Source organism: Lepidochelys olivacea (assembly GCF_965140295.1).
Source record: "Lepidochelys olivacea isolate rLepOli2 genome assembly, chromosome: 9".
NCBI classification, from domain to species: Eukaryota; Metazoa; Chordata; order Testudines; family Cheloniidae; genus Lepidochelys; species Lepidochelys olivacea.
In genome coordinates, this window is record NC_140419.1 from 15,314,745 (window position 1) to 15,342,741 (window position 27,997).

The 27,997-nt window shown below is 43.0% G+C and overlaps 1 protein-coding gene across 1 annotated transcript; it reads left to right on the forward strand.

The window, feature by feature from the left end:
- The first annotated feature begins 8 nt into the window (after positions 1 to 8).
- On the forward strand, positions 9 to 27,997 carry NCEH1 (neutral cholesterol ester hydrolase 1). Its single transcript, XM_084640190.1, has 5 exons — positions 9 to 320; positions 11,594 to 11,822; positions 15,262 to 15,331; positions 20,800 to 20,971; positions 22,234 to 27,997. Exons 1-5 carry the CDS (start codon positions 90 to 92, stop codon positions 22,849 to 22,851), a joined length of 1,320 nt encoding a protein of 439 aa, XP_084496316.1. The 5' UTR covers positions 9 to 89; the 3' UTR covers positions 22,852 to 27,997.

Here is a 27,997-nt window from a genome sequence, read left to right on the forward strand (position 1 = left end):
GCAAGGACACCGATGTAGGGGGACGGAAAAGCCTAGACTTCCTCTTTACGCGTCCTCTGATTGGCTTGTGAAGGTTATGAAAGCCGTGAATGGGAGCTACCTTGCAGCAAACTTGTCAGGAGGCAGAAAAAACTTGCTTCAGTGTCTGTGCTTGTACACAGCAAAGAAGGCACCGGTCCAGCATGAAATCAGCCTTTGTCTTGCTGACTGCGTTGGTAGCCCTGACAGCCTATTATGTGTACCTGCCCTTACCCAGCACAGTGTCGGATCCCTGGAAGCTCATGCTGCTGGATGCCACTTTCAGGGCAACCCAGCAAATGGTAAGCTTGATCCATGCAATTTTATTCTCTCTTCGCCTTCCCTCGCCACCCCCACACGCCCCTTGTATTTCGCTCCGTTGCAGTCAGCTGAGGAAATGCCATGTGTGTCCAGGGACTGATTTTAAAGAGAGGAGAGGCGTCTCAGCCTTTTGCAGCAGCTGCCGCCGCCAAGGCGCCTCCGAGCGAGTTGGCAGAAATTAGCTCTGCAAATGTATCTGACCTTGATTTCTTTAAAGTACAATGCTAATACGCTATCAATTCTGCTGTTTGACGGCTCTGCGCCTCTTGGATTAATTGGTCGGTTGATTTACAGCAGCAAGCGCTCCCTCTTCCTCCCTCGCTGCCTTTGCATTCAATGAATGAGAAATGCCAAAGCAACCTCTTTGTGCCAGCTCTTTTTGCTCCCTTGAATGTAGTTGCGGTGGCTGATGGACTCCCGGCATCTAGAAACAAAATCGGATCTCTCTGTCTCTCCCTCTCACACATATCAGCTGGGAGGAAAATGCCCCACCGGCCCATCCACTTCAAAAGCATGAGGTCGGTCCTTACCTTGTTTACCAGGCTGCGGCTGCCCTTGTGACATTGGGGAGCCAGCTCGGAGCGAAGGCTCTTCCCACTGCTCAGCACAAAACCAACCCTTTTCAGTTCCTTAGGACCCCCACCCCCTGAATCATTTGACAGTGGGAAGTGATGGGCTGACTCCATTGTAGAATCAAAGCATTTGGTAGTCAGTCCCTACTCCAGGCAGGTAAGGAGGACAGCTAACCTCATTACAGCCCCCCGCGCAGTCGTAGACATTTCCTGCATGCCATAACCGAGAAGGGGCTGTTGTTGATCTCTGCTTTACTTAATCCCACTCACATATCCAGAAGCATAAGGTTTTGGGGATTTCAGATGCAATGTATTTCCCTCTCTCTAGATGATGGAGATCTTTTGTATGGAGTTTATTACATGTTGCCTTCTCTGCATTTCCTAAGAGAAGAAACAAATTGAGTGCTTTTATCCTAGCACTTTACCCATCATATTCCATGAAGAATGTAGTGTGGAAGAGTTTGAAAGCAGAGGGAAAGTCTTTCAAGTCAAGTAAAATTAGTATTTGGGCTTGCACTAATAAACAAGAGGAGTCTACCTTTGGACACTGTATTTGTTATTCTGTGTTTTCCAAATAACATTTCAGAGGCTCCCTAACCTTTTCCCCACTTTAAATTTTGTTCTGGTGTTTGCATGGTGACATCATGCAGACCAGGGGTTACAAAACGTTTCACATCATGGTTTTACATGAATTTAATTCCTCTTCTGCTAATATAGTCTAATCTTTTTATAGCGACAATCAGGGTTTTACCCTGCCATATATGCTGAGGCACTTTTAAAAAAACTATTTTTGCCAGTAGTGCTTCATTTTATAAAACTGCATACATGAAAAACACCTTTTAAAACACCAATTTATAGCAATTTAAAAACATTTAAAGGATGTGTCTTAGCTTTTGTGTGGAGACCAAGACTGCCATTTTAAAAAGTCTACATGGGGGTGAACTGAAAAATCTTGTTTTTCTCACACATCCTTGTAATAGATGACATATTGCATTGGCCAAATGACATGAAAGTGCTCCAAAATAGCTCCATTCTTCAATAGAAGTTAAGGGTGCTCAGCACCTTACATGTTTGGGCCCCTTCATGTGTTCCGTATGAGTGTCTAAAGCAGTTGGATTGTAAGTATCCATCATAATCAGTTCATAGATTTTTAAGGCCAGAAGGCATGTGATGATAATCTACTTAAACCTCCTACATAACATAGGCTATAGAATTTCACTCTGTAATTCTTGCATCACGCCCATAACCTCTAGTTGAATGACAGCATATCTTCCAGAAAGACATCTGTTCTTGATTTAATCAGTCTTTGTGTACTTGTTACTATTAGGGTATAAACTCCATATGTCTCCACCATATTATTTATTTATGTAACATGAGAAATACATGGTACTGCACACTGGGTAAACAACAAACAGTCCCCGCCCACAGGAGTTTACTTTCTAAAGAAAGTAAAAAGTGAGTACAATACAGAACAAATATGGAGTGTAGTGTAGTCTTCATAGATGGAACACATCACAGTACAGCTGAGCCTTCAAGAGTTTGTTTTAAGGAGCAAAGAGGGAGAAGGTGCTTGGCAGATATTAATTAGGAGGCTTTCCAAAGCTGAGTGACACCATGAACTCAGGAATGAGGGACTGTCTTTAAAATGGGAGCCTGAAAGACCAAAAACTCAATGTGAGTAGTTGAAGAGGTAACTATAAAAGTCAAGCCATGGCAGTTATTTTCAGAGTCAGTTTTTACAACAAAGGATACTTTCAGTAGGGCTAAATTTCCCCCTGGCTCCCTCAGTGGTTGTTACAACACTGACTGGTTTTAGGTTTCTTTAAATGTGTCCATTGAACTTTCACCTACTCCTGAATGTGTTTTCAGCTTGTTACTGTTTATCACAATAATATCCCCGAGGGGTTTGATTGCAGACTGAAGTAATACTTTTCTGGCTAAATGTTCTGATTTTAAAATCTCTGGAGTTCTTGTGTCTAACCTTTTCTCCCAAGAGCATGAACTTGACTTTAAGTGAGCTGTAGCTCACGAAAGCTTATGCTCAAATAAATTGGTTAGTCTCTAAGGTGCCACAAGTACTCCTTTTCTTTTTTTTGCGAATACAGACTAACACGGCTGTTACTCTGAAACTTGACTTTACTTGCTTCTAATCATATAATACCTAACTGTCCTCTCGACTATTCTGAAGCCATGTTATTAAAACAATTTTATAAAGACAGTGTGACAGTTAAACATTACAGTTTCTTGGTGGAAATGATATGTTTACTTTCTAACTAACTATATTAATTCACTGTCCTTGCTGTGTCAGAGCACGGGATTGTGGGAGGTCAGCATGTGTGTGTGTTTCTGTATCTCTCTCACTTTCAATTGGCAACATATTCCTGGCATGGGGGGAGACAACACCAGGGTGGGATAGTAAGAAGAAATAGGAGTGTGGCAGAGAATGAGAGAGGAAAGGGGGAACAGGTTGAAGGTGAGGGAGATCAGAGGAGAAAGTGAGAAAGAAACCAAGAGAGAAGAGACAGAAAGTTAATATGAGAACCAAAAGCCTGGGAGAAAGAAGAGAAAGTATAAAGACTAAAGCCTTGTCCACACTACAACCAAGATTCTGCTGCGTGTTACAGGCATGGTGGGTGTAACCAGTTACAAGAAACATGGGTCAGTTTATGTCCACACAGCAACTTTTCTGCCTATCAGTCTGATTAACCATGAGGTTTTTTTTGTAAGAAGTGCATTCTAGGAAAGTATGGGCAGCTATCCTAATCTTTCTTGCCAGATGAGAGTGCCTGAAAGATATGGCATCAGCTGCACATATGGCAATCTGCTTTAGGGTGCTACCACAAAGAGCTCTGGGTAAGGAGGACCAGTCAAACTGGTTACACAAACATTGGCAAGTTCTTGTGCCAACACAGCAAAGTAACTGTGGTGAACCCATGATAGAAAGATAAACATGCCAGCAGGCTGTGACCCTGGGCTGATGTTTGGTTCAGGGGTGCTGTAATTTATGACTGAGCTGCAACGCTCCCCACCCATCCATAGCTCAGAACAACTGAAGTATGATTGCTCTTGCCACAACCCCTTCCTCCTCCAACTCATCCCATCAAGAGCCTAATATAGGGGCTTTGAGGCAGGGGGCAGTGTAGAACCATTATGCCAGTCTAATGCTTCCCGCTGTATTGGCAAACTTCCTGGTGGGGAAATCCAGATACCAATCAAGTTTTAAACACACGGGGTGCGAGCACAACTCATGTTGAGAGCCAGCCAGGCCCCTAACTGGTTACAAACTCAGTTAAACTGTAGCTTGGGCAGGGCTAAGGAATAAGGTCAATAAAGTTGACCTTGGTACAGGAAAGATTAATAAAGAAGAGGGCATGTAGATGTAATGCAGAAATACAAGAAAGACATAGGGAGTGTGATTACAAAGAAAGGGAGGAAGGAAGCAAAAGTGACATGCTTTGAGGAAGGGGCTGGCACATTTCTCCACAATCAATCAAGGATGACAGTCCTCAGATGATTAAACTCATACATAGCCTCAGGGCCTTGTGATCTCTCGGCAGTGATTATACTCACAGAGACACAAATGCTCACCACTCCTATTTCTGCTGGGTGCTTGCCAGGAAGCTGTGCCTCACCCTGTCAAACACAAACCAAGCCTCTGTGGCCCTGCTTCCATTCAGGAAGTTTTCTAAGGATATGTCTATACTGCAATTAGACACCCGGAGCTGGCCCATGTAAGTTGACATGGGCTCGCAGGGCTCGGGCTAAAGGGCTGTTTAATTGCGCTGTAGATGTTGGGGCTTGTGCAGCCCGAGCTTTGGGAACCTCACAGGACCCTAGAGCTTGGGCTCCACCCCAAGCCTGAACGTCTACACTGCAATTAAGCAGCCTGTCACCCCAATCCCCGCAACCTCAAGTTGGTTGGCATGGGCCAGCTGTGGGTTTTTAATTGCAGTGTACACATACCCTAAGTGCCCAGCCATTGCTCACAATAGTTAAACTCCAAAGGTGCTAGCAACATTGGGAGTTCTGTTGCAGACACTGAGTTGGCAGTAGCTTTGCCACAACCAGACGTGCCCAGAGTCAGAACCAGTCTCTGATTCCATATACTGTAGATTTTGATTGCAAAGTCCAGGGGACAAGACTTTCTCATTTAGTAACCAGCACATTCTCAGTCCCTAGAAATGATAACGAATCTTTGCATATATCAAAGATATTTCTAATGCGCCTGTCACTTTGGTAGCTAAGCACTAAGCACAATTAAGATAAAAAGAGTGTCTGGGTCTAACAGAAATTGTTCAGTCTCTCTAAACCCTGATGTACAGGAATGTGTGAACTTGGTAGGTTTCTTCCCTTTGATTGTTTTTTGACAACAGTAAGTCCCATAAGTGGGAGTGGGCTGGCTCCATCACTCATGTAATGGGTGGGGCTTGCAGGGAGGCCTCATGGGAGCAGGGTATGGTGACAGCATGCGATAGACCTGCAGGTAGCCAGGCAGCTGCAGATTTGCAAAACAATTTTCTGTGAAACGAAACAGGGACATGCCCTAACTATTGGACATGAGGGCTCCCTATCCTGAGAGAATGTGAGCTAACATGAACAATCTGGGCAAGACCTGTTTGCTCCTTTCCCTGAACGTGGGCTGGATGAATGGACTAAAAGGTGGATAGAAAGTTGGCTAGATTGTCAGGCTCAATGGGTAGTGATCAATGGCTCCATGTCTAGTTGGCAGCCGGTATCAAGTGGAGTGCCCCAAGGGTCGGTCCTCGGGCCGGTTTTGTTCAATATCTTCATAAATGATCTGGAGGATGGTGTGGATTGCACCCTCAACAAGTTAGCAGATGACACTAAATTGGGAGGAGAGGTAGATAAGCTGGAGGGTAGGGATAGGATACAGAGAGACCTAAACAAATTAGAGGATTGGGCCAAAAGAAATCTGATGAGGTTCAACAAGGACAAGTGCAGAATCCTGCACTTAGGACGGAAGAATCCCATGCACCGCTACAGACTAGGGACCGAATGGCGCGGCAGCAGTTCTGCAGAAAAGGACCTAGGGGTTACAGTGGACGAGAAGCTGGATATGAGTCAACAGTGTGCCCTTGTTGCCAAGAAGGCCAATGGCATTTTGGGATGTATACGTAGGGGCATTGCCAGCAGATCGAGAGACGTGATCGTTCCCCTCTATTCGACATTGGTGAGGCCTCATCTGGAGTACTGTGTCCAGTTTTGGGCCCCACACTACAAGAAGGATGTGGATAAATTGGAGAGGAGGGCAACAAAGATGATTAGGGGACTGGAACACATGACTTATGAGGAGAGGCTGAGGGAGCTGGGATTGTTTTGTCTGCGGAAGAGAAGAATGAGGGGGGCTTTGATAGCTGCTTTCAACTACCTGAAAGGGGGTTCCAAAGAGGATGGCTCTAGACTGTTCTCAGTGGTAGCTGATGACAGAACAAGGAGTAATGGTCTCAAGTTGCAGTGGGGGAGGTTTAGGTTGGATATTAGGAAAAACTTTTTCACTAGGAGGGTGGTGAAACACTGGAATGCGTTACCTAGGGAGGTGGTGGAATCTCCTTCCTTAGATATTTTTAAGGTCCGGCTTGACAAAGCCCTGGCTGGGATGATTTAGTTGGGGACTGGTCCTGCTTTGAGCAGGGGGTTGGACTAGATGACCTCCTGAGGTCCCTTCCAAACCTGATATTCTATGATTCTATGAACATGCTGGTTGTTGCACTACAGCAGATCAGGCAGAAAAACGGTTTCACAAAATTTCCTTGGCTAAAGAATAACCTCTCAGAACAACCACAAGACCCACAAAGGGCCAGATCACAGCTGGTGTAAATCAGCACAACTCCACTGAAGTCAATGCAGCTAGATGTCAAAGCATTACATAACTTTACTGAACTTCTTTGAACCTCAAAGGAAGCGTGGGGGTAGTTCTCTGATCCACATTGACTTACATTTACCCTAATGTAACATGTGTGAGTGAAACCCTCCTGCATTCAACCTTGAATTGGATTTTCCTATGGGAGGAACAGAGGGAGAATAGTATGATCTGAAATTCAAAGGTACAAATTGTCTTGTGCATTCAGCATTTCCAGGGTTTGAGTTGATACTTTTTGTATTCTTTTTAATGGGAGGGCTTTCTTAAACACAGAGAGCTGGTGTTCAGTCAATAAAACCATAAACATTTTGGAACCTGGCTTCCTGAGAAGCCATCTCTTTCACAGCGTAATACTGCCGCAGTTTAAACAGGCTGCTGGGAGGGCATCCTTTGTCAGTGCCTCTCAGCTTTGGAAGTGGATTGCCCCCCTTGGTCCATTGAAGCTGAGATTTATAAAATTAGGCATACTTCAAAGCCTGCCTCTTTCTAAAGGCACATGTAGTGAAGGTGGTTTAGGGGCTTTTTTATACACCAGTTGGATTAATGTTAATGCCGCATATTTGTACTGAATATTGATTATCTAAATTTTGTAAAGTACCATAGGTGGGAGATTAGATTTATGGCCCCAAAGAAATAAAGCCTCCATGACAAGGAATCTGCAGTCATGCAACAAATCCTTCTTTCAATGGAGTTCCTCTGAAATATTATTTATATTACCGTAGCGCCAAGGAGTCCTGGTCATGGACGAGGCCCCCATTGTGCTAGGTGCTGGACATACACAGAACAAAAAGATGGGCTTTATCCCTCTGTATTTGTAGGAATAGTGTGCTTCTGTTAAACTATCCATCCTCTGAAAGCTTTGACACTGTGGCCTGCAGTAACAGGCTCCCAGGCTTACCACTGGAAAGTGACCAGGGAAAATAACAGTGCAGAGATGTAGTAAACACAAAGGACTGTTTTTTATTAACAATCAGTGAAATAACAACAAGGGGTCTGGTGGCACCTTAAAGACTAACAGATTTATTTGGGCATCAGCTTTCATGGGTAAAAAACCCACTTCTTCAGATGCATGCCTGAAGAAGTAAGCTTTTTTACCCACGAAAGATGATGCCCAAATAAATCTGTTAGTCTCTAAGGTGCCACCGGACTCCTCGTTGTTTTTGTGGATACAGACTAACATGGCTACCCCTCTGATAATCAGTGAAATACACATCCTTAAAATGAATTGGAAAAATCAGCAAAAGATTAACACTTAGTAGTATTAAAACCCATTTCCAAATGGCACTTTGGAGCCTAAATGACCTTTGATTTTTTCTCCCGAGACATGGTCTCGACCCAATTTTTATTCTGGTATAACTATTTTGATTGGGGGGGAGGGAGAGTGATTATTTTAGTGTTGTTTTTTTTTAAAGTTATACCAGTACAACCCCTAGTGTGGATGCAGTCTTACTGGTATAAAGATACCTTATACCAGTATCATTTAGCCCCCCTTCCCATGCAGGATTAGTTATTCCAAATAAAAGACCTTTATACCAGTATAATGGCATCCACACTAAGGGTATGTGTTTACTGCTGCAACTGCACCAGTATAGTTAGAGGTAAAACTTTTGTGAGCAGACAAGCCCTTAGGCTCATAAGTCACTTAGGTGTTTTTGAAAATTTTATCCATGGTCTATTCACAAAGTAAAATATCACTTCTGACACTTCCTCTAATGTTACTGGGTATCAAGCTCCCATGGCTTTTGGTAACCATTCCCCTTACCTCCCAGATCAACACTCTGACTTGCTGGGAATAATTATAAAAGGGGCTCAGACTCCTTCCTGGTTTCTAGCATGCCTCAGCCAGGACAAGTGGTCAGCCTTCCAAAATAGTGAAAGACCTCCCCTCCAACCCATCTATTTTTTTAAAATACCCACTAGTAGCCTCATTATCATAGTGCACTGGGTGGTTTGGCCTGATATCTCCCTTCCACATCCCCTCTTGGATCTTCCACAGCATGCCTGGGAAAAATATGATGTGTTGCAAGCACAATTACTATATAAATCGTATGTACATTGGGAAACAGTTCTCTACCTTTTCGGCTGAAGGGGATCTCCCTTAGCTGGTAGTAGTAGGTCCTTTATCCTCTCTGGGCAAGATGCGTAAACAAAGTACAAGAAGTCAGATACCAGAATTGCATCCTGAGGGTATGTCTGTGCTGTAGCTGGGAGCATACTTCCCAGCCCAGGTAAACAGACATGCTCTAGGTCTAGTCAAGCTAGTGCACTAAAAGGAGCAGCGTGGCCATGGACAGGAGCTCGGGCTAGACACCTGAATGTCCCCAGTCGATAGGGTGGGTTTGCCCAAGCTTCTTCCTGTGCTGCCACAGCCACACTGCTATTTTTAGCTCGCTAGCTCAAGCAGAGCTAGTGCATGTCAGTCTACTTGCACTTGGGAGCACCCTCCCAACTGCAGCATAGACATCCCTGAAGCCCATACATAGGTAAAAAGTTAGGCCAGTGCTGGTTTTCTTGTTGCATCTCAACAAAGGGCTCAGTGGGTAGAAATAAATTCCCATCCCGCTCTGCTTCTAGTGCTCTGATCTTATCCTAGGAGGCTAAACATTCAGTCAGCAAACACAGATGGGCTGATTAGCAAGCACCACCATGTTCCCTTGAGACCAATTCCTGCCTCTCAGTCACAAACTCCCTGCTCTCAGTCTTGTTTTCAGTAATTGAGATTTCTCCTTGAAGAAACTTACTGAAAGTAAAAAGATTTGTACTTCAGGATGAATCATTTATACACAAGAAGAAGAATACACTTATGGCACCTTTTCTCCAGGGATTTCACGGCTTTTTAAACATGAATTAAGCCTCACAGTCACTGTCCCTACAAGGCAGGTATTATTGCAATCAGTTTAGGGAAGAATAAACTGAGGCAGAGGCCCCAACTGAGTGAGCTACTCACACTCTTTCAGCTTGTAGAAAGCAAGGCAGGCTTTACTGTGTGAAGCAAGGAGATTCTTTTCCCCTAGAATCAGGCAAGCACAGACAATACTGAAGAGGTTTATTCAAGGTACCTGAAAGACTGATAAACAGCTTCAAAAGTATAGTGTTACAGTAACCAATTATATACCTTTTCTTATTAATTTATTTGCATTTATTTTGTACTTACAGAGACAAACATTATTTCAGAGAGAGGGAGAGAACATTTAACATGATAATGACAGGAGCAGGACATACACATAGAAGCTATTTTAATTACATTATTTATCTGTGACTATTCTTAAGACGAAGGGGTGGGGGGGATGAGTGTTCACAGATATCCGGAGAGCTGTGCAGGGGTTTGTACTGTTCTTTCTTACCAAGAGGCTGAGTTACTGTGCGGACATCTGACCATGTAAGTCTATCAAGTGTTTACAGCTACCACTATCCTTGGACCGCTGGTATTTCTGTTTGTTAGTTACGTAGGTTTCTGTCTCAGCTGCTAACTGAATTTTTAACTCTTGCCTAACAACTAGGTGATGCAATTCAGACTAGTAAAGTCAGAAGAAGAAAATTTGGATCTTTATGGTTCATATTTTCACTGGAAGTGTAGAAAAGTTTGTGATTATGGGATTTTATTAACACCTAAACTTTCCCAATACACTATGAGAAATGCAGAAATTAATTGTAATAATATAACAAAATGACTACTGTATATGTGTATTACTGCCCTCTACTGGAAGAAATTGACACACAGTTCAGCAGTTCTAAGGGTCCTATGGTGCTGTGGTTCTCAACCACGAGTACGTGTACCCCTGGGGGTATGCAGAGGTCTTCCAGAGCGTCCATCAATTCATCTAGCTATTTTCCTAGTTTTACAACAGGCTAAATAAAAAGACCTAGCAAAGTCAGTACAAACTAAAATTTCATTCAGACAATGACTTGTTTATACTGCTCTATATACTATACACTGAAATGTAAGTACAATATTTATATTCCAGTTAATTTATTTTATAATTATATGATAAAAATGAGAAAGCCAGCAATTTTTCAGTAATAGTGTGCTGTGACACTTTTGTATTTTTATGTCTGATTTTGTAAGCAAGTAGTTTTTCAGTGAGGTGAAACTTGGGGGTATGCAAGACAAATCAGACTCCTAAAAGGGGTACAGTAGTCTGGAATGGTTGAGAACCACTGCTGTCGTGCTACCCACTCCTGACGATTCTTTTTCTATCTTACTGTGCTTTTCAAGGTGGAGTGTCTCAGTTCTAACCCACTGCCATCTTGATCTTCCAAGTGCTCATTGTGCTTTTTTTCCCAAAATATATATTAAGACAACTGAGGGTATGTGTACACTGCCAAAAAAAAAAAAAAAGACCTGGGACAGGAAATCTCAGATCCCAGGTCAACTGATTTGGAGTCACGCTATGGGGCTAAAAATAGCAGCATAGATGCTCGGGCTGGAGCTCAGCATCTGAAACCCACCTCCTTCACTGGGTTTCAGGGCTAAGCCTTAAACTCAAACAACTACACTGTAGCCATGTAGTGCAAGCCCCAGGAGTCCAAGTCAGTTGACCCAGCCTTTGAGACTCACTGCCTTGGGTCTCTTTTTTGTAGTGTAGACATGCCCTGAGAATTCTTTGGGTGGCACAGTTTTGTCATAATATAACTTTGGAAGGCTTTGACATCATTACCTCATTGGTGTTAAGTTCTGTTGCCTGTCTAGTTACAGGTACTGTCATTTGAAGAAAATTGCAAGGATATTTAATGCAACATAGTAGGATAAGCCTGTGAGTAACAAATTATTTTTTTCCCCCACTCCTCAATTTCTCCCTAGTGCAACCTGGTTCACTGTCTAAGACTCAGCCATCACTTGAGAGTTCTGAATTATGTGATTGGTACTTTTGACAAGCTGGAGCCCTCGTCCTCTGAACACATTAAGATAACAGACGCCCTTTTTGATGGAGTGGAAGTCAGAATGTTTGAACCTTCTCCAAAACGAGATGAAACACTAAAGCGTAGTGTCGTTTACATCCATGGAGGAGGATGGGCTTTGGCAAGTGCAAGTATGTGTCTGTCATTAATTAGAGTGGATTATGATATGTTCTCATCACAGCAGATTCAGTGTTACTAAAAGCTGTTCTCCCACCCAGAAGCTGAGAGTTTTGCTCTCTGAGACATGTCTGAACCTAATGAGAGCTGGAACCCTGGGTCTATAGTAACTGTCCCAACTCTCGCCATAAGAGGCAGAAAAGTAATCCTGAAACAGAAAACAAGTGCATTCTTTATCAGCACATGGCTGCAAAAGAATCAGAAGCTTATTTTAAACACATACCGAAAAGAGTAGAGAGTTATTTATGGGGACTCCTTCATGACCAAGCTGGTATAGGTCAGTGGTTTTTAAACTTCTTCTTTGGTGACCCAGTTGAAGAAAATTGTTGACGCTGACGACCCAATGGCCCTGGGGATGAGGGGTTTGGGGTGTGGGAGGGGTTCAGGGCTGGGGTACAAGAGTGAGGGCTGCGGGGTGGGGCCAGGAATGAGGGGTTCAGGGTGTGGGAGGGGGCTCTGGGCTGGGGTAGGGGCTTGGGGTGCGGGAGGGCATCAGGACTCTGGGTTGGGAGTGCAGGGTCTGTGGATGAAGGATTTGGGGTGCAGGAAGAGGCTCTGGGTATGGGCGGGCTCAGGGCAGGGGATTGGGGTGTGGGGTTTGGGCGCAGACTTACCTTGGGGGGCTCCTGGTCAGCAGTGCAGCAGGGGTGCTAAGGTAGGCTTCCTGCCTGTCCCGGCACTGTGGACCGCGCTGAGTCCCGGAAGCAGCCAGCACCAGGTCTGACTCCTAGGCAGAGGCGCGCAAGCGGCTCTGCATGGCTCTCACCTGCAGGCACCTCTCCCCTCTCCCCCAGCTCCCATTGGCCAGGAACCAGTGCTCAGGGCAGGGGCAGCACACGGAGTCCTGTGGCGTCCCTAACTAGGAGCTAGACCTGCTGCTGGCCATTTCCTGGGGTGCAGCGGGTGTCAGAACAGGTAGGAAATAGCCTGCATTAGCCGGGTAGCACCGCCGACGGGACTTTTAACGGCCCGGTCGGCAGTGCTGACCAGAGCCTCCACGACCCAGTGTCTTACTGAGTCACAACCCACAGTTTGAAAACCACTGGTGTAGGTCACCATGGTCTCTGTGTTGCATGCCACGGAGGACAGTAAACACTGACCAAACGATTAGGGACTGATGGCTACATGATATATTTTGCCTAAGCCCCAGGCAGCAGTTTATCCTTCTGCAAGAATCACCTCATAGGTAGTTGAAAATGTTGAAGCTTTTTGTGGAAATGTTCCCATTTTTTGACTGGCTCTAAATTACACGTATTTGGAGTGATGTGCGACTGCAGGGGATAGAGGCAGCTAGAGGGAGGTGGAGACCAGGCACTTTGCATGGCCTGCTCCTTTAGAAAACCAGTGTTTTTAGCAGAAAACTGCCTTGGCCATCAAAGTTGCCTAGAGTGGTGTTAAGTTAACACGCTATGAATGTGGAAGGTAGTGCGCAGCTGTAGACAGTGATAGCCTGGCCACTAATCCAGCCACACTATTGTCAGGGAGTAGAATCTTCAGTGCGGGGCTGTGAGCGCAAACACTCCCTGTGGGTGTCCTTAAGATCTGCCTGGTTGGGGTGAAGATTGAAGGCCATGCCCTCTTCATCTTCTGTGCTTCCAAGAGGATAATAAAGCATATTGTATGTTGAAAGGTGCAGATTTAATTACTGCTTAACCCTATGACAGTTTTAGTGTGAAGAACGATTATGGGTGGGATTATCAGATGTGCCTTTGACTTTCAGTTGGATGTGTGTACCTAAATCACGTAGGCACTTTTGGAAATGCCAGCCTATTTGGTCCATAATTAGTAACTGTACCCATTAAAAATTTCTCTACCTTTCTAGTCTCACAGAATTCTCCCAATTAGCCCTGTAACGGCGGGGCCTTGCTGATCAAGCTGGGGTGCCCCCATCAGTCCAGTATGGGGGTAGTCCACTCTGCCACTCGGTAGTTGGCTTCCCCGTTACATGGCTGATTTCAGCCACCTGTGGCCTGGCTCCCCGACGGGGTCACCTAAACGGGAAATCCGTGGATTCTGAGTGGCAAAACAATCAAACAGTCTCTGGATTTAGCCCCCTGGTCAGGGCAAAGCAGCAAGCAGGCTGCAGCCCCTGCGTGGGGCAAAGTAAGCAATTAGTCTATAGCTTGGCAGCCTCTGGCTGGGGCAGCAAACAACCAAACAGACTAGGGAATTAGCCCCCTGGGCAGGGCGAAGCAGCAAACAGGATGCAGCCCCGGGACGGTAAACAATCAGTCTAGAGGCCTCATGCCTCTCTGGGTTGGGCCGTAGTTTAAGCAGCTTCCTCAACAGGTGGCAGCTCGGCTTCCACGGTAGTCACGGCAGCTGGCAGGTAGACCTGGTCCCCGGGCTTTACCGCCAGGGGCACTGCAGGTACCTCTGCAAGAGCCAGCAGCGTACCCCCACTCCCGCAACTGGCCTGCCTCGTTTTATCTGAGTTCTCCACTTGGAGCACGTACAGCAGGCAAGAGGGGGCGTGGCCTCCAGGGTCACAATGACTGGTCCGCCCCCGGTGGCCCAGTGCAGTCTTTAGGAAGACCTGTCATAGGTAGCTGTTAGTGATGCTTTATAGAACTTGGTCAGCTGCACTGGTTCTGTAGTAACACTTGCATAGCACTCCCAAGGGGCAGAGTGTGTGCTTCAGAATTACAGTGCTTCACTCAGATCACTGTAACTCTAACCACATTATTGCAGTTTGAGATGTAAAAATTAGTGGTAGAAATATTACTGCTAAATATTAAATCTCAAGACTGTGTACTTTAAAGAGATGCTTAATACATTGTTATATCCTCCACCACCATTAAATACCTATTCAGTAACTGAAGAGGCATAGAATTAAAGAAAATTAGCACCCTGAGAAATAAGATGGCTTTGAACCTGCTGCCCTGATTCAGGTGAGCAGTCCCATTGACTTTAATAGGACTACTACCTTGAGTAGGAACTGAAAGTTTCAAGTCCAGCATGCATAATATCACGACCACATATACAATGACAAAAATGCACAAAAATAGCATTTCTCAGACACTAATCCTCAGAACAGCCCAGTGCAGTTAGGTAGCGGTAAGTGAAACTGTGGCAGAGAGGTGAAGTTACTTGCCTGAAGTCACACAATAAGTTGATGGCAAAGCCAGGAAGAGAGTGCACAAACTGTGTTCATTCCATTAGATCATGGTACCTGCTGTTATACACTGACTGCATTCCATTCCATTTCTTTACATTTGCATAAAGATTTACTGATAATAATGAGTGTCTATTATAATGTCAGGGGTTTTTGCAGGATTGAATATAAGTGCTTGCTGTTTTTCTTATGAATCTAAAGATATGTAAAGCTGTGTACAATATGCATATTCACAAAATTTACTGTCTCCCACTAACGTTTGGTCGTCTTATTCCCAGGAACAAGCTTCTATAACAATCTCTGCAGGATCATGGCAGAATCTCTGAATGCTGTAATTGTCTCAGTTGAGTGAGTAATCAACAAAATCTTAAAGTATTTAGAAATATAGATCATTATGAATGGGTTAATTGCTTTTTTCTTTGTCGTGACTTGTTTAAAAGGTTTTCATTTGACAAAAGTCTCTTTAGCAGGACTTGGTATTTTGTGCCCTTCTCAATGACAGTGGATTAGAATGGTATCTGAATTCTGTTCTCATTATAAGAGATAATGGCACCCTCAATAGTACAGGACATTTAAAAGTACATAGTAAAAAGGGAGTGAGGGGGAACCACTTTAACTGGAACTAAAAAGCCACAATCTTGCTAACACATGCATACGAGTAATCCTATTAAAAACTGTGGGTTTACTCAGATGAATCAGTAACTCGTGTGCATCAGTGCTTGCAGGATCGAGATCACAATACAAACACAGACACACTTTCTATATACACACACAAACCCCCTCACCCTTTGAAGGAAGAGAGAAATACCTATCCCTCAATCTCTCCAGTCAGCAGATGGGACTGTTGTCTCTCTCAGTGGTCACTGTCATTGTGCTTCCCAGCAGGAGGTTGAGATTTGTGAGTTAGATTTGAACTAAGGATATTTCTCGTTCTTTTAGAAGCAATTAAGTTGTATTAAGGTATGGTATAGAACAGGGATCGGCAACCTTTGGCCCATGGCCCGCCAGGGTAAGCCCCCTGGCAGGCCGGGCCGGTTTGTTTACCTGCCGTGTCCACAGGTTCAGTTGATCGTGGCTCCCACTGGCTGCAGTTTGCCATCCCAGGCCAATGGGGGAAATGCGGAAAGCAGTGCAGGCTGAGGGATGTGCTGGCCCTCGCTTCCCGCAGCCCCATTGGCCTGGAATGGTGAACCGTGGCCAGTGGGAGCCGCGATCATCCGAACCTGCGGATGTGGCAGGTAAACAAACCATCCTGGCCCACCAGAGGACTTACCCTGGTGGGCTGCGTGCTAAAGGTTGCTGATCCCTGGTATAGAACTTCAATTGGTAGCTGATTTTTACCACTGTTGCTTAACTAAAACATGCAGTGGAGACTATTTCCTGCTGTGCCCTCTCCTCCACAAACACAGACACTTGATACATTGATCTAACCTCACCCGAACACTTAAAGTAAGTACATCCATTTATTCATGTCTGAATATTGGTGACATCAGAACAGAATTTTTGGAAGTCTTCACAATCCATCTCTAACTTCATGCTGACCTTACAGTGATCTGCAGCATACCATCCATTTCCTCATTTGTCATCCCTGCTACCATTCCTTCCATAATAACTTTCTCAGGGTTATTGCCATCTCTACACCTAATGTGAGCAAAGTACATAAGTTTGCATGTGTTGATTTCTGACATCAGGATCTGCTGCTCTCAAATAATATTTCTAACATAGGCATTAGTCTTTTTCTGTCCACACATGGAGCTTACCTGACGGTATCACAAAGAACCAAATCAACTATGTAATGATACAGCTATACTAGAGATCAAGTACACAATGACCATAGACTTTCCTGAGTGCAGACTGGTGCAGACCATCAGCTGTTAGCGTGAAACAAAATTAAAACTTAAACATAGGACATTCAACATTTGGACTTATCCAAAATCAACAACCATTATATAACTTCAGTCCACAATGGGATTGAGTCACTGGGACAGGTGAAGGAGAACAATCCCAACATACGGAGGTAAAATGAAAACTGTTATGCTCAAAACCACCGAAGCACACATTCTGAAATGTCACTGTTGGAGTGCTCCGTAGGTAACTGAGAAGGTGTATAAACTAGTGGAAAAATGGTGCAGGGTGAAAGAGAATAGCTTGGAGATGGAAGAATGTAGGAGAGAATATAAGGAACTGAGCAGACAGATGGAAAGGCAGACTAGATCAGTCAAGGGCAAATATCAAAAGGCAAAATGTATGTAACTTGAGAATTAGGAAGAGTAATAGCACAAAAGGTATGTTCACAGTGGTCAGGTTTCTTACCAACAGGTTTTTCTGTGATCAAGCATAATAAAATATCATGATGGCAGAGCCCTCATTGAGGGTGATGGTATCAAACACAAGTGTAGAGATTACTTTGCCAGGATGTGTGCCTCACCTGATAACTGCCACACACTTTGCACGAGTGCAAATCACTACACAAGCTGGAAGGCAGTGGTGAATTTAGCCCTTCTCTTTACCTTATGGAGTCTTAGTTTAACAACCCTCTTAAGTTGCTAAGTACATTAATGGGCTACTCTAATAAACCAGAAGAGGGAAATTTGAGTGGTTGCATTAAGCACTTTTCTTTTGTAAATGAAAATATTAAAGTTGACAGAAGAGTGGGGCCAGTGACTGAATTAATGAGATTATTTGCCAATTCTCATGATCAAATTACAGCCTCATTACAAATTACAGCCTATGCAGAATTGATTTTACTGGTACAGTATTCATTCCAATATAATTTAAGGGTAGTTGTTTCCAGCTCCTTTTAATTGTCTCCTCTAATAAACACAAAAATAAATGAGCAAGATGTTAGCCATTGCAGACAAGTGGCTATCACAATATTGAAATGTCCCTTATTATTCCTTTTCTTGTTTATGATGCTGTAATCCTGCCTGTTTTGGTGAGCCGTTTGTCTTCTCTACCCAACCATTATCTCTGTCAATCAAGCCTTTTGTACTCAGTGCAGTCTAATTTGATTTCTCATTAGTTTAATTGCACATCTTCTCACTTGAATGTTGCATACCCAATCTGTTATCCAGTTGTAGAGGGGATTCCCAAAGGCCTATCATATCTTACTTTATCTAATGTAATAAACAGATTACTTTCTAAAGCCTAAATAGTTTTAAGAATCTGAAAAACTTCTTATTTATCTCAATATTATGCCTGAAATTTATTTTGCATATATAATTTCTGTTGGATGCAAAACAGTCAGTCAGTAGAATATAGGAGTATGATCTAATATAGCACACGTTGGTTTTATGCAAAGGCACGTGCTTCACGGTGAATCAGTTCTTATCCTGGATACAGGAGATAGCATTTAAGAGTGTTAGTCAGTCCACCACATTATATTCAATAAACCCCACAGGGCAAGATTAATGAGATCAAATCAGTGAGCATCCTAAGCAGGCTGAAATTTAAGGCCGTATCTAGACTAGAATTTAAAAGGGTGTTAGCTAGCGTAGACAAGACACACTGCCTCTAACGTATGCTAAGCTGGTAGAGTTGAGGCCTGTCATTTTGGTTAGCACATGTTAGCTAACATTCTAGCAACACACCTTTACATACTAAGCTATACAAGGCTTAAGAGAATAAGAATTGCAAAAAACACCTTCTGAGGTAGTGTTGCCTAGTGGATAGAGCAGCAGACTGGCACTCAGGAGACCAGGATTCTATGTCTGACTGTACAGCTAGCCTGCTGAGTGACCAGAGGTAAATTATCTCACCTCTTTGTGCCTCAGTTTCCCTATCTGTAAGATGGGGATAATGCTACTGACCTTTGTAAAGCACTTTGAGATCTGCTGATGAACAGCACTATATAAGAGCTAAGTATAATTATTATTATTATTAGACACAAGGGCCTGCGTTGTTGTTGCCAGGCTGGCATGATAAACAAGGGAGCAAGTTTTGAAGGTGCTTTTTAATCAGCTGCCTGTCTTTCCATGGCAAAAACATGGTCAAAAGACTCAGCCTGACTTGCAAGCCTCAAATTAATCCCACAACAGAGAAAGGGTCATCACAACCCCATGTCTACCCACCAGACAGACTCCTGGTGCCCTAGTGTTGAGGATGATGTAGCTTCCAAGCAGCAGTATCTGCTTGCAGTATCAGCCGAAGACTACTCTAGGAACAAAACCAAGTTTGCAGGGCCTGTGAGATTTTTTAAATACAATAGATCACTTTGGGGAGAGAGAACAAAAGGCTGACTGATTAAGAATATCTTTCTGAGGGTGTTTTCTGTAACAGCCACAACTTTAGGAAGCAATGTCCAAGGCTATCCTGTTAGCTTCCTGAGTGGAGGAGTTGACAGTCTTTTTCTGCGGATCTAAAATGTCAGAAAACATTACATTTCCAACCGGTGCAGTTAGACACATTTATATTACAACCCTGCCTACTGGGTTGACTTGCAAACTTGTTTCACATAATACCACCATTCCGATTCGGCTCACAAGTTGGGAGAGAACAAATGCTAACTTCTGCCTCGGCAGAAACGACTGCTCAGAATGGCCAGTTGCTCACAACAATCCTAACAGGGAAAACAAAAGAAACCAGACTCTTCGCCTGCTGTGAACACTAGAGAAAAGGGTAGCTTTTCTATTGCCGCTCATGGGCTGATGGCAAGGGAAGTTGTGGAATTCCCATCATTGGAGGTTTTTAAGAACAAGTTGGACAAACACCTGTCAGGGATGGTATACTTAATCTGTCTCAGCACAGAGGGATGGACTTGATGAAATCTCGAGGTCTCTGCCAGCCCTACATTTCTATGATTCTATTAAATTAAGCTGAACATTTCAGGAATACGGGAAACAGTTTTTTCCTATCCTGAGAAAGCTTTAAAGATACTGAAAAACTTTTGACTTTTCATCCTGATTATCAAAAATCCCCTCTTCCCCCTCCTCCCCGCAAATTTCAGTTTAGGTCAGTGGTATTTACACAGCTCTAGAGAAACCCTGAGACCCCCAAGGGTTTAAGTAATGACTGAAAAATCATTCATCTCCCACTGTTTTTTGAAGACCAAGGAGGCCTAGCAGATACAACATTGCACTGGGATTCAGGAGAGCTGCATTCTATTCTTGGCTCAGCCATTGGTCTGCTGGATGCTTTTGGGCAAGTCATTTCACTCATGCCTCAGTTTCCCCCCACTGTAAAATGGGGATAAAGATACAGACTTCCTTTGTAAAACACTTCAAGATCTTTTGATGAAAAACACTAGATAAGAGCTAGGTATTATTATTATTCCTGGCCCACATTCATTTCATGTTGCATATGCTGTAGCTGTGTTAAATGTTTCCACTGTTGTGTCCACCAACTATAATTACAAATGCAGGGGACAGGGAACTCCATAACTTTGATTTCGTATCCTTATTCTGTTGGGGACACATGGCTTACCCGTACCCATGTGGGCTAAGCAGGGTATTCAGCCACCACACCGAGCAGATACCACCACCTGCTTTTTACAGGTTTTGTGATAAAAACATTAATGAATGAATCCACACATTTTGAGATCCTCTATTGGGAGAACTTAAAAGTTCCACTTAACAATTTCCTAATTTATTCATATTCAGTGAGTTAGCATCACACTTTCAGAATTAGAGTTGTAATAATAACATGTAGGCAGTTAAATACTGTTTAAGTGTTAAATGTTTCATATTTCAACCATAATATTTAAACTAAGTTATTTTTGCATTTTACTGTCCACCTGATAGTACATAATAGTCCTCCTAGAAAGGTACATTTTCTGCATATAATGATTATCCTACGTAAGCCTCTTTCTTCTTTTGTAGGTACAGGCTGGTACCAGAGGTTCATTTCCCTGAGCAATTCCACGATACTTTACGTGCAACAAAGTATTTTCTGCAGTCTGATATCCTAGCTAAATACTCAGTTGATCCAGGTCGAATTGCAATTTCTGGTGATAGCGCAGGAGGAAATCTGGCTGCTGCTGTGTGCCAGCAGGTAAAATCCATTGTCTGTATCTATCACAATAACAATCCATATTCCAGCAGTGCACATGGGTAGACAGATTATTTGTGCTGCATCATCACAAAGAGACAGACTAGCTTTAGAGATAGAATGGTAGTGGTCCCCCGTAAAAGCCAGCTGCTAGACACAAGTAAGGCCTGTCAATTATTTCTGAATCAAGCAATGCTAGAATGTCTTACTGCTTTTATAAGTTGTTATGGGCCAGATTTTAAAAGTGCAATTTAGGTACCAACCTTACCCATTGTGCTAGTGAATCCTTTATTTGCCTGCATAAGTGGCAATTGGGCACATAAATGCATAATTCCTAAATTCAGTTCCCTATTTTGTGAATAAGCAATTTTTGCAGCTGCCCGTCTTTGAAAATGAACTTATTTCTTTTAATACAATTGAAGGGGAAATAATTTTTTTTAATGAAATGGCATTTTTTCCTCACAGGAAGACAATTTAACAGAAGAGTTTGAATTCAATTGTAGGAAAAATCTATTTTCCCTGCTATTCATACCATATGTATTTCTAATTTAAATTAGTCTGAATTTGATCTGGTTGGAATTTTTAAGGCAGCCTGGGGCCTTAATTAGGGGCAATTGCCATTAATCAATCAATAAGGGGCAATTACCAAAGCAGGTCAGTTCTTTAGGACGAACACCCAGGAGAGCAGCCCTTTTATTGGGAAATGGCATGTCTTACACCATGTCTACACTGACACTTATGCCGGCAAAATGTACGTTGCTCCAGGGCATGAAAAAAAAAGTTTTGCTGGCATAAGTGGTAGTGTGCACAGCCCTATGTCGGCGTGAGAGCTTCTCCTGCCAACATAGCTACCGCCGCTCGTTAAAGTGATTTTATTATGTCAACGGAAGAGCTCGCTCCAATCTGCATAGAGCTGCATCAGTACAGCTGTGCCACTATAAACTTGCTAGGGTAGACATGGCCTTTTTCTCACTTACACTGGTGTGAATCAGCTATGACTCCATTGAAATCACTGGTGTGAAAGCAGTGCAGGTGAGAACAGAATCAGATCTAAACTGTTAAGATTCCAGACTAAGAGCAAAATTCTCTGCAGCGGAGTTACACCAGCAGAGCATTTGTCCATAAAACACCAAATGGTGGTTTCTCTCCTCTTGGGGGAATGAATTGTAACTCCTTTCAGTGGAACCAGTGATGTAGGATCAGATACAGCATAAGCAGTGACCGCTTTTTTACAATCTGGATTCTGTCCTGTGTTTTTCCTACAGCTTAGTCTAGATGACAGTGTTACCAACAAACTGAAGCTGCAGGCTTTAATCTATCCAGTCCTTCAGGCATTGGACTTTAACACCCCTTCATACCAGCAGAACACTGACATGCCTGTTCTTCCTCGCTTCATCATGGTGAAGTTTTGGATAGACTATTTCAATGGTAACTACGACTTTGCCCCCTCGATGCTGATCAACAACCATACTTCCCTCGACATAAGCCAGGCTGTTTCTTTCAGGGGACGTCTGAACTGGACTTCTCTCCTGCCTTCAACATTCAAAAAGAATTACAAACCTGTGATACAACCCACAGGGAAGGCCGAAATCATCCAGGAAATACCTGCACTACTTGACATACGTGCAGCTCCATTGCTAGCAGAAAAAGAAATTTTCCAGCTTCAGCCAAAGACCTACATCCTGACTTGCGAGAATGATGTCCTGAGAGATGATGGAATAATGTATGCCAAACGGTTGGAGAGTGCAGGTGTGGAGGTCACACTTGATCACTTTGATGACTGCTTTCATGGCTGCATGATCTTTACTATTTGGCCTACCAATTTCTCTTCAGGACATCGGACCAGAGACAGCTACATAAAGTGGCTTGCTGAAAACCTGTGAAGAAAGTGAGTCCTCTCTAGAAGGCACAGAACAGTCAATTTAAAGCTCACTATTTCAAAAAGAAAAAAGTTGTGCACTTTTAGGCTATCTAAGTTCATTTGTTCAAGATTATGTTACAGAGCTTCTGTTGCAAGAAGTAGTGTGTCACTAACTACTTGGTTAGTAGTTGATTAGCCTTGTCCAGCATAGCAATTTGCTAAATATTTATTAAACACTGTGGTATGCAGTGTAGTTGTAGCCAGGGCAGTCCCCGGATATTAGAGAGACAAGGTGGGTGAGATAATGTCTTTCATTGGACCAACTTCTGTTGGTGAGGGAGATAAGTTATTGAGCCACACAGAGCTCTTCTTCAGCTCTGGTGGGAAAGGTACTCCCAGGGTCATAGCAAAATGCAAGGTGGAACAAATGGTTTTTCATAAATAGTTAGCATATTTGCTAAGGGACCATTCAAGGTAGAGTGGCCCGTTAACATCTCTGCAGTCACAGGACAAAAAGAGGAGGTTAGTGGGTTACAGATTGTTGTAATAAGCCACAAATCCAGTGTCTCTGTTCAGTCCATGGTTTTTAGTGTCTAGCTGAGTAATGAATTTAAATTTTTGACGCTCGGAGTACCTTTCCCAGACCTGAAGAGCAGCTCTGTGTGATTCAAAAACTTGTCTCTCTCACCAAGAGAAGTTGGTCTCATCCAACCTTGTCGCGCCATTAAAAACTAATCCATTGTAGATTCAGATGCGACATCAATTGCAACCATGGTGAATGAACACTGAGCAGTTCTCAACAAGAAAATCAGTGTTCCTCAAACTTATTCTTATTAGTCAAAATTTCAAGTTTGGGTGCATAACATTAGGCACCAAGGCCACAATTTTCAGTTAACAGGTGTTCGGTTTTAGGCACTTAAATAAGGGTAGCCTGATTTTTAGAGGCGCTGAGCATTTACAAAGCCCACTGAAGTCAAGGGAAGCTGTGGTGCTCATCAATTTTGAAAATCAGGCCACTTATTTAGGTGCTTAAATATGGATTTAGGTGCTGGCCTTTAGGCACACAGATTTATAGCTTTTTTTTAAAAACAGTTCCAACTTTAAGGCATTTTAAAGCATGCTAAGCAAGCTTTTTACCCCCAAAATGTAACAACTTTGGAATCTGGTCCTTTTTTGAAACAAGCACAGTGCTAAAAAAAATTGTAAAAAAGAATGAAGCCCGTGTAGGTCCTTTCTGTTGACTTTAACAGACATTGATCCTACACACAGACAAAGCGGTGTGCAAGCTTTTATGGACCAATGGAAACTCCACCAAATGCAGATTCCATTTGTGAATTTACATCTTTAAAGTTGATGGCATTTTTGGCCAAAGGTTGTGACTATGCCTGCCTTTAAAATTTCAGCTTTATGGCCACTTCAGAGAAAATATGAAAATACTAACAAATAAAAAAGCCCTCTATGTGGTTTGCACTGATGTTTGTATTGAACATTTACAGTTGTTCTTCACTGAGTCTCTTCTGTGCTTGTAACTTCCGTTCATTGTCCTCCATGCTTTTTGGAGGAAGTTTCCCCTGTGTAGCAAGCAAAATCACTAGAGATGAGCTTTACCCTAAAAGTCCAGATTCAGACTGAACTATGCAGCTGGATCTTCTCGCTCTCATGGATGGAACCAAAATCCCAGATATGAATAGCCTATGCTCCTGGGGAATCAGGTTCTGCAACTTGAGCTCCTCTCTAAAATAGCCAGACAACCACAACTGAAGTTAAGACAAGGACATGGAAACTACTTACAACAGTGTGTATTTTGCATAATGTTTGTTGTTTTTGTTGTTGTTATTGAATGTAAGCTGTGACAAACTGACAAAAGCCAGGAGCTTCTAAGCTAAAACAGAAAGAGCAATTGTCTTGCGATCTAAGTCTAATGCTTTAACTTGGGATAGCTGATTTCAGTAGTTCTGAGCTCTGCCACTGTGTGTGTGACTGAGCAACTTGCTTCATTTTTGTGCCTCAGTTCTTTCTTCTGTAAGAGAGGGAGTCATATTTCTGTACTTCACAAGGGTGTTGAAGATACATTTGTAAATGTTAATGAGGCACTGTGATACCACAAGGGACTCTGTTAAACTTTCCCATTCTTCAGTCTCTGTATTGTATTGTTCTGTACTATGCCAGCTTGGGCCATTGGAGTACATGCCCTCTGATAAAGACAACTTATTTCTCTGGCTCAGCTTTACAGTGCTCTGCAAATTTACAGCACTAAAGTAAACACCTTCCTGGCTTTTGTCAATTTATTATGGAACATTTTAAAATAGAGCCTTTTTTGTACTTGATTTCTGTGGGAAGGTTCTAAACACATGTACTTGATGGACCAGATTGACTTCCCCATTTTTAAAATGGATATTTAGAGGTCCATTTTCATTAGTATATGCACATATAGACTGGGAGCTAATGGCAGAATGACCTGGTTGTCTCATATGGGTTCACAGCAAGAAACAACAGGATGTTGCTATAATTGTGTGTATTAAGAAAGGTTAACAAGAGAGGGCCCCAGTCCATGCTGAACCATGAGAGCTTGAAACTGATCTCTGGCTGTAGGTTCACACAGAGTGCACAGCCCAAGCCAATTTCAGTAACTGGCCAAGTAAAACCACTGACACAGATTCTTCTCTCAGTTACATTGGTTTTGATTAATTGCCTTCAGTGGTGATACTTCAGATTTGCATATATGTAAATTGGAGCAAAATTTGGCTAGTGTATCCAAATATCCCAAAATGTAGGAAGGTTCAGACTCAGATCTTGATTTCAAAGCTCCCCCCCTCAGGAGTGTAATGGATCCAGGGTTTTAGTTTCAATGCTACTGTGTACACTTGAAAGCTAGCTTGCAAATCTTAACATAGGGACTACACCAAACTCCACTGAAGTCAATGAAAACATTTCCATTGATTTCATTTAGCTCTATTTCAGGGCCTTTATGGCGATGGGCCTGATTCAAACTCTACTGAAATCAATGGCAGTCTTGCCATTGACTTCATTGGGCTCTGGATCAGACCTTGTACTTCAAAAAATAAATCTCAGTACCAAAATAGCTTAAGGTACACTCAGCTACAGGCTTATAAAATGCATTTTAGAAAACTAAAGTTGCTATAGTACTACAAAATAGCATCCAAGTGGTTAATAGCCCTGTAAATTTGGGGTTGTGTTCTATAATAAGAAAATTGGCCCCAAGACTTGTATGCAAAAGTTTTAGCCCTGCATATATTTATGGCAGTTATAAATCCCTAATATGAAGTTATAATGGAACTACTGATCTATTTTAACTGTAGTGACATGGATAGCACAGCTAGAATATATAGTCATGGAGCTGGTTGTAAAGTTCCTTCATGCACTGAAGCATATTACATTTTTGGCACAGAAGATGGTAGCAAGTAGATAACTGGATTGAATTTATTCATTGTCATCGCCATCTTGATGTGAAATCCACAATGGCTGCACTATATGAAGGTGAAGCAACAGCAGCAACTTGTTATATCAAAGTATCTGAACAAGTTTTACCTTGCAGCTAAGTAACAAGTATATGGTACTGAGTTGTAAAGCTGCGTAATGTGTCCTCTAACGGGTTACAAGAAATCAGGATTCCCGCTCTGAAACAGTTTAGTTGAGTATAGCAGCACAAGACACTTTCCAGAAATTCCACATCAGCCTGATGTAAGCCATAGGCTTGTTCTCCTCTGTATTTCTACTTCTTGCCTCCTTGCTCTAGTTTTTCCCATGATCGAAGTTTACAGGTTATATTCTCTTCTGAGTTAAACTGGAGTAACTGCACTGACACCAGTCTAACTCAGCTGAGAATCCAACTTGGCCCAATATGTACTGTGAGGCAAATCTGATTCTTGTCTGGAAGAGATTAAGGAAAATCCGTGTTACAGTACATTGATTTACTCTAGTGACTCCACATTTTTTGAAGAGCTGCATTTGGACAGGCCTAAATCCTGGGAGGTATTGAGCTTCTTCAACCCTTATTCATTTCAGTGAGAGTTGGGGCTTTTAGCACATTGTTACCTTGTACAGATATTGGACTTAATCCTATATATTTCAAATGTTTATATTTATCTAAAAACATTTTAAACTTCTTTTAGAAGTCATGCTAAGTAACCTGCTGAATTTTTGGTAAAATAGACCAATACTATTAACTACTTTTTGTAGGTAGCTTTTTTCCCCTATACAAATTAGGTCTCCTCATCCATAGTGAGAGGAGAGTGTTTCTGGTGACCATGAAAGCACCAGTCTAGGACTTAACTGTTCACTGGGAAACCAAAGAGAAATTAACCTAATAGAACCATTAGTAGTTAGGTCCTGCTTTCACTAACCAGGCAAGGGTGATGCGTGGGAGGGGCACAAAGGGTCAAGTGACCCTCCAGTAGGGTCAAGTGCCCCCAGCAGCCAGCCTGGGATGGAGAGAGGAAGGGGCGGGACCAGAGCTTCTCCTCTTCCAGCCACGCTGCCAGGGACTGTGCCCGGTGCAGCACAGCGGCTGACTGGGACAGCGCCTGGCTGCGGCAGCAGCAGGCTGCCCCCTGCCCAAGCTAAGCTTCTGGGGGCAGCAGCCAAGTGCGCCGGAGCCCCCCGCCATGCTCAGCGTCAGCTCCTGTCCCCAGAAGCTGAGCCTGGGCAGGGAGCGGGCTATTGACGAGTGATTTTGGGTGTCCAAGTACAAACATGTGAAAGGGCCCCGATTTCCAGAGGGGGAGTACTGACTATTCCTGAATTCCCAAATATTGTCCTAGACTTTGTTTTCCAAATTAGTGTTTGGACCTTTTTTGTATCCCCACCCATCTTTTACTAAAAAGGTCACCAAGATTGTCTGACTTGCATCGCTTAAAAAAAAAAAAGCTAATGAGAAAATAGTGGGTTAACTTGGTTAAAATCCTTTTAAGCTGCTAAACTGCGCAAGTAACAAAATATAGTTAAAGCCCAGTTGGGTTTGCATTCTTGTATTTGTGAAGATGTTCAAAACCAAAAGAACAACATACTTGGTGTGGGTGCATGTAATATCTTATGCATGACCAGTTTCTGCTTCTTTCCCACTGCCGGGGAAAAGAGGTCATAAAATTTAATTTGCAGGTGTGATGCAAGTGTGATACACAAACAATCAATAAATAGATCAAAATGTA